At 53.9% G+C, this 13,490-nt stretch overlaps 6 protein-coding genes across 6 annotated transcripts; 3 read left to right on the top strand and 3 right to left on the bottom strand.

The window, feature by feature from the left end:
• Positions 1 to 386: 386 nt before the first annotated feature.
• Positions 387 to 934, bottom strand: MGL_0161 (uncharacterized protein; the record flags this gene model as incomplete). Its single annotated transcript, XM_001732334.1, has 2 exons — positions 387 to 710; positions 806 to 934. 2 exons carry the CDS (start codon positions 932 to 934, stop codon positions 387 to 389), a joined length of 453 nt encoding a protein of 150 aa, XP_001732386.1.
• A 1,002-nt stretch (positions 935 to 1,936) lies between these two features.
• MGL_0160 (uncharacterized protein) lies at positions 1,937 to 4,423 on the top strand (the record flags this gene model as incomplete). The annotated part of the gene is made up of 1 exon (XM_001732333.1): positions 1,937 to 4,423. The coding sequence occupies one exon, from the start codon at positions 1,937 to 1,939 to the stop codon at positions 4,421 to 4,423; it is 2,487 nt and encodes an 828-aa protein (XP_001732385.1).
• A 390-nt stretch (positions 4,424 to 4,813) lies between these two features.
• Positions 4,814 to 6,340, bottom strand: MGL_0159 (uncharacterized protein; the record flags this gene model as incomplete). The annotated part of the gene is made up of 1 exon (XM_001732332.1): positions 4,814 to 6,340. One exon carries the CDS (start codon positions 6,338 to 6,340, stop codon positions 4,814 to 4,816), a length of 1,527 nt encoding a protein of 508 aa, XP_001732384.1.
• Positions 6,341 to 6,891: 551 nt separating this feature from the next.
• MGL_0158 (uncharacterized protein) lies at positions 6,892 to 8,112 on the top strand (the record flags this gene model as incomplete). The annotated part of the gene is made up of 1 exon (XM_001732331.1): positions 6,892 to 8,112. The coding sequence occupies one exon, from the start codon at positions 6,892 to 6,894 to the stop codon at positions 8,110 to 8,112; it is 1,221 nt and encodes a 406-aa protein (XP_001732383.1).
• A 453-nt stretch (positions 8,113 to 8,565) lies between these two features.
• Positions 8,566 to 9,156, bottom strand: MGL_0157 (uncharacterized protein; the record flags this gene model as incomplete). The annotated part of the gene is made up of 1 exon (XM_001732330.1): positions 8,566 to 9,156. One exon carries the CDS (start codon positions 9,154 to 9,156, stop codon positions 8,566 to 8,568), a length of 591 nt encoding a protein of 196 aa, XP_001732382.1.
• Positions 9,157 to 11,374: 2,218 nt separating this feature from the next.
• On the top strand, positions 11,375 to 13,489 carry MGL_0156 (uncharacterized protein; the record flags this gene model as incomplete). The annotated part of the gene is made up of 1 exon (XM_001732329.1): positions 11,375 to 13,489. The coding sequence occupies one exon, from the start codon at positions 11,375 to 11,377 to the stop codon at positions 13,487 to 13,489; it is 2,115 nt and encodes a 704-aa protein (XP_001732381.1).
• Between the last annotated feature and the right edge of the window lies 1 nt (position 13,490).

Below are 13,490 nucleotides of genomic sequence, written 5' to 3'. Positions count from 1 at the left end.
CTGGATGCAGCTTTGCGCTTAGTAGATGCAGGTGCAGATGAGGGGTTCTGACTTCTCGGGGCGGCGCTGTTCACGTGTGTTAGATGTAGTCCGCAGGAGAAGTGGGGGGAGTCCAGACGCAGATCGAATCGACGTACGAGAAAAAGTTATCCAATCGACCTTGCTGTTTCTGTCCAACAGCCCGCGAAAGTTTCTCACAGCCGCGGCGAACGCGTTCTTCACTGCAATGTTGATAAGCGTCGTCAAGCCAAACTCGTGCACACGTACCTAAATCCCTTCTCTCCACAAAGAAACGATACAAGCTCCTCGGTCTTTGGCTGTTCCCACTTGAGCTGGCGGTCGTGTAAGTAATGATGCGCAGAGGATATAGCGAGAATGGCATCCAGTCAGCCAATCTCTTCTATACAAACTTGTACTGTATGCCCATCCTGCACTTCAGGTGTGAGGAATAGTTCGCGGGCCTCTTGAAACGGCCAGAAATCTGGAACTTGGATGCCACCAGGCCGTTTCTTGATGGACGTAGCCTCATCATCATCTGACCCATGTGCGTCACTTGCCTTGGCCTTCTTTGCATCGTCAGCCTGTTTCAGATGCTCCAGAATACGTTCGAGTGTCCTGTGGTCTTGGATCAGCTTGAGCGCCTTTTTGGGGCCAACACCGCGCACAGGATCCAAATAGTCACACCCTAATAGCATACACAAATCGACAAACTTACGTGTGTGTAAGCGTGAAAGGGAAAGATTGGAATGCAGGCATGTGTGTTGAAGCGCGTACAAACGCGTCCACACAAAGCAACAGCACGTACCTGTTCCATGGGCATATCGAGTTCCTCAAGCGCCTTGCCAAGATGAACTTCTGTCACTGGAAGCTTTTTCTGCTCACTGGCTGTGAGGTTTTTTAGCAGGATCGGTGCACCAAAGGTAAGTGTGTCCATGTCTTCGGAACCCGCTGCATAGACCTGATGTGTGGCATGAGTGTCACGCTTCACAAGCACAGTACGTACTTTGCCTGCACGCGCAAGTTCAGCACATTGTGCTTCGGCCTCTGACGGAGACTATAGGTCTTGTGAGAAAAGTTGCCAAACACGTGCGCCCACGTACCACGATCCAAGGGATCCCCATGAGCGTGAGCAAGCGTTGCACCTCTGCATTATGCTCTTTTGTTGGACGCACTTGCCGCCGAGCAAGTTGATCGAGCGTTTCACTATCCGCTGCCCGTGTGAGTTGAGACACAAGTACAACATACCGACGTCTTTTTTCTCTTCTTCCTGTTCGCGAGCCTCTTCACGGCGGCCGAACCGTTTCACTAGCTTCATACAGGCGTCTTGTTAGAAAACTTTCAGCAAGTACAAAGGCCTAAGTACAACGTACGACTTCTTTCTTGAGATCTGGCGGTTTCCCGTCAAACACGTACGCTGGCTTGATGCCGAATTCAATCATGCGCAAAGTTCGGTAAAAAAAGCCTAGCAAGTGGCTAGTCACCTCGCCAGATTCCGACATCATTTGCTGGCCGTCTGACTGACGAACAGCAATGAGGAACTGGTACAGGCTCATGGATGCATCGATCGCGACTTTTCGTCCAAAGAGCGTCTTGATGTCAAACTGCTTGATACAAGAAGGGGCTTCATCCGCGAGCAAAGACGTGAGACCTGAAATGTGTGTGAGTCATATCTTTATGATGATCGACACACACACCTTTGATTCCCATAGCGACAGACACGCCCTGCGAGCAATCGAGACACACCCCGCACACGCGCGTAGCTCCTTTCCCTTTAGGCAGAAGGCGCTTGTGGACTTGTTTCGAACGAACACACATCCAATGTGGAGGAACATGCGGCCTCCACGTGCTAGAAGGTCTGCTGTGGGGTGTAGAGAGCGATGTCGAAAGGACATCGTTGCTCGGACGGACAACACAGGGCGCAGGAAGCGCGGATGGTATGTCGGAAGATGAAGGCGACGACTACTTCCATGATGAATGGTGGGAGTCCCTGGCTATTGATCAGCTGATGGATTCCCAGCTGCTGGCCGTTGAGCAGGAAGCTGTGGAGCAACAACAACAGCAACAGCAAGGGTTGGAAGCGCAGGCGGCTTGGACTCCGTCGGTGCACGACAAGAGCCATGAAAATCAGGAAGTGGATGAAGTGACAACTACTTCGCTTCGAGCGCAGCTCGATGAGTTGCGGGTCTTGTACGATAAGCAGGCCGAGTTGGTCCGCCAGCTGCGGCAAGAGGCACAGCAGAAGCAAGGGGAAGTTGCGGTTGTGCGTGCGAACTTGAATCGTACACAACAACAGCATGTAGGGCTTCAGCAAAATCAGAACCGAATGGAGCAGGAATATCGCGAACGTATCGAATCTTTGCAGCAAGAGAACCGGCGCCAATTAGAGCGCATGGAGACAGCGGCAGCTTTTCGCCGGATTGAGCAAGATTCAAGCCGCTCTGCGTGGCCATCTACAGCCAGACGCCGGGCTCCTATTCTTTTTGATACTTCCAAACCGACACCAGGCCCCAGTACGCAGGATCCACTTCTCTCTACGCCCACGCGCTCTCGCCGTGTTCAGGTCAAACACATGCCACCGACAACCTCGCCGCTATCGTTGACGCGACGCAAGCGGCCTATACCCTATGTGAATGAAGAGCCTTCCAGCCCATCCAAGTCGCGGTCTGTGAACGCAGCCAGAATGACGCCACGGGCATTTCCACGATTCGAGAATACGTTCTTGCCACCTCATCCGACGACGAATGAGCCTGTGGCTGCCAGTGGTAGTGTTGTCTCTGAAAGAGTTCCCAGGAATGTACCAGTGTCAGCCGTTCCCTTGATACGCCCTGCGCTTCCACAAACAACACCAGTAACAGAGCGCCCTGGATCTCCAACTACGTCGATTCCAGCACGATCACCATCTCCGTCGTCATCCACGCCGACGCCATCGCCAGAGGCAGAACGCCTTCTCGAGTCTCAAGATGGGAACGATGCACCCGATACTCGTGACCATATATTGACGGCTATCTTTACTCTGCAAACGCGCTGGATTACTCATGTATTGTGCCATCCATGTCGAGCGTCCTGCATATATCCGATCATAACGTCTGAGCCTGGGGCTCCGAGTGACTCGGCATCTCAACAGCAATCGAAGCTACAGAGGCCACTACAGTCATTCCCTTCGCTTCCTCATCGCCAACCTGAATCCATGCTGTTGTATATACTAACGGAAGAGCTTCCCACGCAAACCCTTCCCGGTGTTCGCACTCGATACCGTCGTGCGGCAGACCTGTTATGGCAGAGTGTGCTACGTGGCAGCTCATATGCAGCCTTTTTCTCAGAATGGGAGCCAGTCGTGCGACAGGCGATGCGTGCGTGTCAAGGAGCAGATCCTTCGAGACAGCTCCATTCCATCGTGCAACAAGTCTGGTCTGAGCTATCGCATCATCTGTACGAGGCAGTGGCTGTGGCGATTCGGATCATTACAGGGATTTTCCTGCACCTCTCTATGACAGAGAGCATTTGCCGAATGCTCGCATGGATGGCATCTCTAGGCATAGCACACACCGCGTTCGTGCCGCACATCACGAAACGAGTCGGTGGCCTTCCATGGGTCACAGCGACGCAAGTGCTCAATGTGACGACGTCGCAATATTGTGATGCGACGACGCCGCCGGCAGCATCGTCATCACAGACAGCGCAAGTGCCAGTGACGCCAAAGCACGTTCGCAGCGACGCCAGCACGCCTACCAGCATGATGCAGATTATGATTGAATGTGTGCGCAAAGCATCTACTAGAACGGATTTGAGCAGCCTAAACGCTAGCGTCATGCGCACTTGCAGCAGCGCCCACGTATCGGGCAATGCGGGGCCATTGTCTACACCACAGCAAGCACGGCACATGGTGCTCTTGAGTGTGTTGCGTCTATGCAAAGTCATAGCATGGACTGTAGCGCCGCAAGGATTTCAAGATTTGCACCCATTTCTCCAGAGTCCTGGCGTTGTTCTTGCACTCCTGGATACGCCAGCGAGCGAATCGTCTGTCCTCATTCATACTCTGCAGCTGTGTGTGATGACTGTGTCGGATCCACTGACATTGCACATCTGTCTTTCGGCGCAGTTCGACACGACATGGCAAGCAGGCATTCCACCGCGACTGAGCCAAGCGCGATTCCCCGTGCTGGATGTGCTCGCCAAGCACCTTGTGGACCGGCGCGGCGACTGTGCTCCACAGATGGCCCACGAGATCCACATGTCGATCCTGTATTTCCTGACACAAGCGGCCCGATGGCCCGACACTTCTATCATGCTGGCTGAGTGCGTCCCGCTCCTGCCGGCCCTGATCCAGTGCCTCAGTTGGGATGTGGCGCTCGTCTGGAACACCGAGCCGGTCCCCGCGTCGCCCGCCGCGACCTATGCCGAAACGTACGTATCCATTTCGTAACGTCCTACTTACATCCACATACAGAGCACTAGAGCGCGTGTGCCAAAGTACGCAGTTCCTTCATGACCTGTACATGCCAGAAGGCATCGCTGTGCGCCATCTGGCTGAGAAACTCGATTCGCCACAAGCGCAGGCCGTGTTGAACGGCGTCCGACCCGCATGTATAGTGGCACTGGGACGCATTGCGTTTGCCTCGGAGCCGGACTGGCTCACTCACGCCATGCCTGTTCCTCATGATACCCATGCACAGACACGCCGAACACGGATGCAAACGCAGCTGGAATGTGCGGCAGCGTATGCAAGTGACCTGATTGACTCGATTCTTGCGCCGAACGAGACAGATGAAATGTACGAGCTGCTCGCCGAGGACACCGAGCCGTAAACCGAGCGCTACAGCGTCGGGTACACAGCCTCGATCGGCTCATGCGCCCATCGACGCTGGTGCTCACCCGGTGCGAATGCGCTGGCGGTCTGAGCGCCGCCGCCTGACGATCGCAGCACATACTTGTACGTAACGAGGCCCTCGAGGCCCACAGGTCCTCGAGCATGAATCCGACCTGTGCTTATGCCCACTTCGGTGCCAAAGCCATAGCGGAATCCATCAGCGAAGCGTGTTGATGCATTGACATAGACGCTCGAGGACGACAAGGAGCGCGTGAAGATCTCGGCAGCCGAATGCTGCGCGTACGTGTCCTCGTCCTTGGCTGCAGGAGGCATCGATGAAGCGCTCGTACCATGGTCGTTGCTGCTGAGCGGCGCACAAAGAATTGTTTCGGTGTGCCCGGAGCCGTGCTGTTGGATGTGTTCCACGGCCTCGTCAACACTGTCGACGACACGCACGGCCAGGTCCAAGTCAAGGAACTCGGTGTCAAAGTCGGCGGGCGTCGCGCACAGGACCAAGTTCGCCTCAGCTTCCGAGAGTCCACTCGACAGAACACTCGCACGCGATGCCTCATCACAATGGAGCCGCACACCCGCGCAGATCAATGCGCGCGCGAGTTTGGGCCACAGCCCCGCTGATGACAAGTGCGCGCGGTGGACGAGAAGTGTCTCGATGGCATTGCATGCACTCGGATAGTCGAGCTTGGCATCCAGGACCGTCTCGATCGCGAGCTTCTCAGGCGCATCGCTGTGGACGTACGCAGTACACAGGCCATCTGCATGGCCCATCACCGGCATGCGTGCCTCCCGCTGAATATGTCGCACAAGCTCACTGGACCCACGAGGAATCACCAGGTTGATGTACTTTTCCTCGTGCAGGAGCGATTGGATTTCCTCGCGCGATTCGACCATTTGGATCAGATGCGCTGGCATGCCACTCTTTGCAAGAGCCTGAGATATGCATCGCGACAGTACATGCGCTGAGTGTTTCGACTCCTTCCCGCCTTTCAATATAGCCGCATTGCCCGACTTGATCGCCAGGCTCGCTATGTTCACAATGACCTCAGGACGCGCCTCAAATATGCACAGCAGCACACCAATAGGGCATGTCACACGGTATAGATCCAGTGCTCCTGTAGCATCGCGTTCATCATCACCTGGGTGTGCAGCAGCAAGACGCGTCGCTCGTGTACAAATGTCTAGTGGCGACGGCAGCGATGCGACATCCGCCACACCCTGGATCATTGACTCCCACTTCCCACGCTTGCTGAACAGATCCAGTCGTGCTACAAGTTGTGCAGAAAGCTTTCCCTGGCGCACAAGCTCATTCGCTTCACGGACATCCGTCTCATTCGCTTGGCGGATCTCGTCGTGCGCCTCTTGTAGCGTCTCACAAATGGCATGAAGCGCTTTCGCTCGTACACCATCCGCATGCGCAGCATCATCAAGTGACAAGTGTTTCTGCACACGGTCAAATGCCTCTCGAGCCTGCTTTGCCACCTCAGAACATGTGCGTTCCCCGCCACGCGTGCTCATGGTTGGTTGCTGCTTCTTCGAGTTCTCTTCGACGATCGACCGACACCCACATGTGCTTGTTACTATAGCCAATAAGCAACGTGCCGAAAGACTCTCAACGCCCCCGTTGCCTCCCTACTCCGCTTCTTTCTCTGGCCCCTGGGAGGCCATGTCTCGTTAACGTGGTCCTCCACCGCTCGCATGTCTGAGAAGAGACGCATGTCTTTGTGCATACGCCACCGCCCTGGCCTTTTGGGCCTTCATGCCCTAACACTTGCCAGCCCAGGGCCTCCCCCCCCCTGATTTCTGGGCCCCTCGTGCACGTGAAGAACAGGGGGGAGGCTCTTCCGCCCGGCATTCCGCGAATCAGACCGTTCAGACGTGTTGTTGAATGCGTCGTCATTTAGACGTGCAAAGAAATAGATCACACTTCAGAGCACGAGCAGCTGCGCTGAAGCAGTGCCATGAGTAAGGGTTTTCGAAAGCCAGTGAAAAGGATCAAGGGAAAGAAAAAGAGCGTGGGAAGCGCGCCAGGCGCATCATCGTCCCATGCAGGGCCCCGCACACCGTCAATGGAGCTGTCAGCACGAGACAAGGCCAAGGCAAGGGTCGCCCAGATTGAAATATATGCGACGACGGCCGTGAGTTTCTTGCTGCTTGTGATGGCATGCGCGCACTGGTTCACAGACGTGCGTCAGCGCGTCGCGACATTCCAGTGGCTCCAGGGCGTGTGGGATGTCTATGAACAGTATGCCAGCGTACCCCGACGCCCATCGCATACATCCTGGGACAGCTGGTGCGACCTGGTGCACAGTTTCACCAGTTCGTGCTTCTTCTTGTCTGGTGCAACGAACAAGAGCGTGGTAGCCGATGGTTGGGAACATGTGCGATCGTTGTGGACGACATCGCCATCATCGCCCAAGACCATGTACCGGCGGGATCCGCGGGATGTCTTGTTTGCTACAACATGGGGCATGGTCTTTTTTGTCGTGCGGTTTGTTCTCATGCAATGCTTCCTCCTCCCGCTTGGACGTTTGCTTGTATCACGGCCGACAACGGCAAGAGACAAGGCGCATTATCAGGCACAGTTGCAGCGACGAATCGCTCGGTTCGGTCAACAGGCGTGGATCTTGATTTTGTACAGCGTCTCGCTAATTTTTGTCGTTCGTGTGATTCAGCGGCAGCCATTCTGGATATGGAAGCCGCAATACTTTTGGCTTGACTATCCTGCCACGACAACCGATGCCCTCACCAAGGCCGTGTATTTGTGGGAGGCATCGAACTACATTCACCAAGTGTTTGTGATCAACTTGGAAGAACGTCGCTCCGACTTTTGGCAGATGCTGATCCATCACTTTGTCACACTTCTGCTGATTGGGGGCTCGTATGCTTGCTGCTTTCACTATGTGGGTATTTCCATCCTATTCTTGATGGACCCCGCCGATATCTGTCTGAGCATTGCGAAACTGTTCAAGTACATGGGCTTTTCTACTTTCTGCGACGTGCTGTTTGCCATTTTCATGCTGGTCTGGATCATAACACGCCATGTAGGCTATGCATTCGTCTGGTGGTCGTGCTTCAAAGATGCACCTGCGCTCATTTCCTTCACAAACCAGCTAGACCTCGCCTCAGGTCACATGCTCACTAGAACAACCTATGTGTTTTTCCTAATCTTGCTCACTGCTCTGCAAGCAATTCTTTTGATCTGGTTCAGCATGATTGTCAACATTGCGGTGCGTGTACTCACGCAGCAAGGGGCTGTCGATACTCGGAGTGATGACGACTCGGATTAGTGTGCCCACACGCTTACCTATTTCCTTTGCCTTTCTCTGCATACCAGACACATCCCCGTCCCTGAACCCATTCGACCTTATCGCCAAGTTCGTCAATCCAGCCCGTGCCGCGTGCGTATATTTGTGTGTGTGTCCCCTAGCAGTCGAACTAAGTGCGTGCAATATGTAGACCAACATGATCATACTTTGATAGCATACAATGGAAATCTTCATTGAATCGGGGCAGACGACCAGCGCCTGCCAACTACGGCTCACTGACTACTATCGTTGAGTCAAAATGATATCATAAAAGTGAATGGGATGCCATGTGTAAGGCGGATCCACGGATAACCGCAGGTCACCTTCCACACAAGCACATGCAAAGAGAAAATGAATCATAAACAATCATCACAGAATCATAAAACACAAAGGAGCATATTGGCCCATAGACATGCACTTCGCTGGAGGCCCAAGTTAGTCAAGGAAATGCCATTTCATGTTTTTCAGGCGTCCCTTGCCAAGAGGTGCCAGCTTCTGGAACGCCGTAGGCGACAAGTCCAAGTCATTCTCACCACAGCCTGGGCACCGGTCTACCACCTTGACTTCAATCGACTTGTCATCAAAGCTGGCCTTCACCTTCTTACCACAGAGTGGATTGTTGTTTGGGTTGGATCCGCCCATTTTCGAGTCGAAGAGCGAGTGTGGCAGAGCAACGACCATCTCTGAGCTGTCGCTTTGCTTGCCGCAAGAGCCTAGACCTGGCTGATAGTGTGTAGCATCACCATTACGCACATGGACAGAGCCCGACGACGAGCCTGAGGACGAGCTTGTCGAGGAGCCTGTCGACGATGGCGCAGAGCTTGATTGAGTTGACGACGATGACACCGTGCTGGTGGGTCCATCTTGACTCGTCGAGGAACTAGACACTGGATCAGGGAATATCAACCCACGACGACGGATCATCGTCTTGTGTGGTGCCATCTGGCCCTGTCCATGGACAGGGGTCGCAAGGGCGATCAACACTGTGATTACAGCCAGTGTAGTCAATATTTTGTGGGCATACATGTTGATGATGGAATTCCAGTTGATGAGCAGCTATGAAACGCTCGGCGTCTGAAGAAACAATTCTAACTCGATTGTGCGGCGTATATATTTCTGCCTACCAGCATCGCCTCATCGGAGGCTGTAGCAAGGGGCATGGTCAGGGCTATGCCGAGCTGCGAGGGATCATTTCCAGGCACTTTGTCGGTGAAGCCCCCTACATGCTTGCACGTGATGAGAGCGTGTTCACTGGTGCAAGTGCCACGAGGCGTATTAAATAGGGGGCGCCTACGTACATTTCAGCGGAGTATCAAAATTTTAAACGTACCCAATTCTCCGCTTGTTGAATTCGAGTGTGCTGGGCGCGCTGACTTACGACTCTCGTAGCTCCTTTACGGATACACATTCCGCTAACGAAGCAAGTCATGCAGATTCTTGAATCACAGTCCGCAGAAGATTCGCAGTGATGTCTCAACTTTGGCAGAACCGTATGGTCAGGCGTCCAGCACATGCGATCCCACGCACAGTCGGCCACCACTTGGCCTGAAGGGTCGTACATATGATTCTATGGTTCTCTGCGAAACGTCAGTGACATTTTTTAGGAATTTAGCCATTGCTGTGCGGTTCAACAATGGCCGCCGTCTGCTTGGGTTGGATGCATTCTTATTGCTACCGTTCTTGCTGACGCCCTGTATATTGCTAGGTTATGAAATTGTGTCTTGCATCTAGATCTATGAACTGACGCAACGTTTGGACCTCTGCTAGTATCCACGCACTATGACTGCGACATGAAACACACGTATAGGATGTGCGGTCTCCATAGACATCAACGTGAAAATGCTGGAGATTTTGTGTGTTTGTTCTTCTTGTTCTCTGTTTTTTATATTTAAAGATCCAAGCGCTTTGTCACGACGCGATTCTTTGAGTTTACGCGTAGAGACGAATGGAATCGGAGCTTGCGGCGCTGAGCAGGGACCCGCTCTCCATTTTGTATCAACCGGACAATATTTTTCATCTAAGTGTGGAGCCAGTGAAAGATATTTCTTATCAGTTGTCCACACAGAATAAGTCAACAAAAGAAATGGAAGAATTTGGCCAAATTTAGGTATTGTTGAGAATAGACTTCCACAGGCCGGTCGTTGATACAACAACATCGACGATGTTTTCCACGAATTAGTGGCCCAAGTGCCTGCTTATACGACGGATCCGTTGTCGTGTTGAGAAATCATCCTCATGAAATAGTTTCTTCGGAGGAGCCAGATCAGCCGGTGCACAATCCTTGCAGGTACCTGCTATCTTTGCAGCGATGTTCTGGACATGGTGATGAATCGCCATAGGCAGGCAGCAGAGAGAGTGTTTTTTATTTTTTTTTGTAGCCACGTCCAAACTTGGATGGGAGTCTGAATCAAGGCCAGGATTAGCGTAGGTGCCGAGACCAAGACCAACCTGAGAGCCACTGCTAGGGTCAAAACTCGAGACTGGGGTTGACGTTCGGGCAGAATGCAATTACGAGCCTAGACCATCCCCAGAATTTCCACCGGCCTCGAAATTTTTTTTTTTCCCGTGGTCTCATGTTCGGGTCATCTTTCGAGAAATGATTCTCCATATGTGGACCAGGCGAATAAGCTGATGTAGTTTCTTGAATACGCTAAAAGTGCCCTTCATTGAAGCATACAGCATATATCGGCTCCGTGGCATGATTGGCAGTAGCATCAATGTTTTATATAGACAGGATCACCATGCTCATAACCAAGGACAACGGCATCTTTCCATAGAGCATACTTGTGTGTAAAGCGCCCAGCGTCTGAGGTTACATTATGGTACATTGCTGCGACTATTTTATCTCTTTCAGTGCACCATAGGCACTGCCACTGCCTCTCAGGCATCCAGTGAAGTGCTCACGACATACTCTCGTGGAACTGCCTCGTTGGGAGTTGGAAACGTGGCTCTAGCACCGGTGGGCGTGTGGCAGCTAAAGATAGTAGTGGAGGGGGTCGGTCTCTCTTCGTACTCCACTGGGGTCTCGGCAGGCATTCCGTCAATCAGTGCCGAGTACGCTCTGGCCCAAGACTTGCATTCGACGCAGGACGGACGAAGCACAGGCCACGTTGTCTGCATTGACACACACGCACTCACAGACACGGACATACGCGTGCACGAAAACATAGCCACATTGCTGCATCACCTGTTTCAAGACTGCTTGTAGCATTGAGAGCGTTTGTCTGCTATGTCACAGTCACTAATGAAACGCACTGCCTCACGCGTATGGGCGTATCGTCGGCCTATTATCGTATCGGTAATTGTTGTCGGGATGATAACCCGAGGCACACTGATCTCTATGCAGCAGCAAGCGAACGACTTTGTGCATCCTGACACGTATCTGACATGGCGCGTGTTTGATGGATCGATTGTAGAAGTGCGCCAAGCTCAGTCGATTGGCCAGCTCCTCGCACAGCCGACGCCTGGAGACCAGCCCGTTCGTATTCTTGAGCTACATCAAGTGATCGAAACGCTCCGGCGCGCAAAGGACGACGCACGAATCCGTGGCATTGTGGCGGACTTTAGCCAAATGCATGTGCCACGAGCCGTGCTTCGGCAGCCTCTAGGTCTTGCTCAGACCGAAGAACTGCTTACGGCATTGCACGAATTCCGCACGGCCAAACAGGATCAGTTTGGAAAAGACCAGCCCGCCACAGTGGCATGGAGTGACACGTTTGATTCGCAAACAGCGTTTCTCTTGGCTACAGGCTTTGATCGCGTCTACATGCAATCGAGTGGCCAAGTGCCCCTTGTGGGTCTCGGCAGCTCGCTGACATTCTTCCGCCGCATGCTGCAATGGCTCGGCGTGCGTGTGCTGTCAGAGACGCGCAACGAGTACAAGTCTGTGACGAGCGCGTTTGTGCATGACGAGCTGCCGCCTGAGCAGCTTGCGAACTTGTCGGATGTCCTGGGTGGCCTGCAGCATAACATGGCACGCCTCCTCGGCCAAAACCGATTCAGTGAGCAGGGACCACCGCACGTCGCGACGGCCAAGGCTGAGCATGTGTTGCGCCACGGGCCGTACTCGGCGTCGGAGGCACTGGCAGCTGGGCTGATCGACGGGATCTGCCACAGGCATGACATCACGCCGAGTCTCGATGTAAGCGAAACACGCCGTGCATTCTCGCACTATGTGCGCATTTGTGCGAACGAACATGCCGACGACCCAGCCGACAAGGTCGCTGTGATCTTCCTACAGGGTATCATGGACCGCAACAGCAAGTCGTGCTCTGTCAGCGAGGCCATTCACGGACTGAAGCAGGCTGCCGAGAACAAGGACATCCGTGCTATTGTGCTGCGCATTAATTCGGGCGGTGGCGAGGTCATTGCTAGCGAGGCGCTCTGGGCCGCTATCCAGCATGTGCGCAAGTCGACGCAGAAACCTGTGGTGGCTTCGTTTGGCTCCGTCGCAGCAAGCGGCGCTTACTATGCGGCGTCTGCGGCCGATGCGATCTTTGCATGCGAGAGCACAATGACCGGCAGCATCGGCGTCGCATTCGCACGGCCCACGATCCTACGCGAACTCATCGATAAAGTGCAGCTCAACGTGCAGACGATTCTCGCCGGGTCCATTGGCGCGAGTGTCTTACATGATCTGGATGACCAGCACGTAAGCCGACTCCGAACACACGTGGACGAAATGTACAAAGACTTTCTGCACAAGGTCATGCAAGGCCGTGGCATGTCGCAAGACGTTCTCGCGGGATTGGCTGGCGGCCGGATCATGACAGGATTGGCGGCATACATGCGGTGTCGCCCGGCCCAGCCAAGTGACGAGTTAATGCCATCGAGTCTGCGCCGTGAGCCAACAGCAGCAGACGCTCAGGAATGGACGACCAGAGCCGAGGACAACGAGTCAGGCAATCTGCTCGTCCGTATCGAGCGAGCCGATGATGACACTGCTGCCAACTTGCAGAACGATTTGGCCTCCCTCACGCCAACGGCTGCCCATGGTCGTGGCCTTATTGACGGCATCGGTGGTTTGCGAGATGCAGCAAGATATGCTTATGCTCTCCACCGTATGCGCGCGAGGCAAGCCGACGAAAGCCCCGAGACTGAGGATGCACCTGCGGGCGCTACGTCGACAGACAAGACGGATGACAGCGCATGGACAATGGTGCGTGTGCCGGAACGTGTTCCGCTCTGGCGCCAGCTGCTGGAGAACAAGAGTCTGTGGGGCGATGGACCATTGAGCCTGAGCATCACCGACATGTGGGAGTACTGGAGGACGTTCGCCTACAATACCATGGCAGATCTGCAACATGCTTCTGTGCACATGCGTGCCGAAACGCCTTGGATAATGAATGCGGCATCATAAT

Source organism: Malassezia globosa, assembly GCF_000181695.2.
Source record: "Malassezia globosa CBS 7966 chromosome Unknown mgl_sf_1.1, whole genome shotgun sequence".
NCBI classification, from domain to species: Eukaryota; Fungi; Basidiomycota; class Malasseziomycetes; order Malasseziales; family Malasseziaceae; genus Malassezia; species Malassezia globosa.
This window is presented reverse-complemented; position numbering and strand designations above follow the sequence as displayed.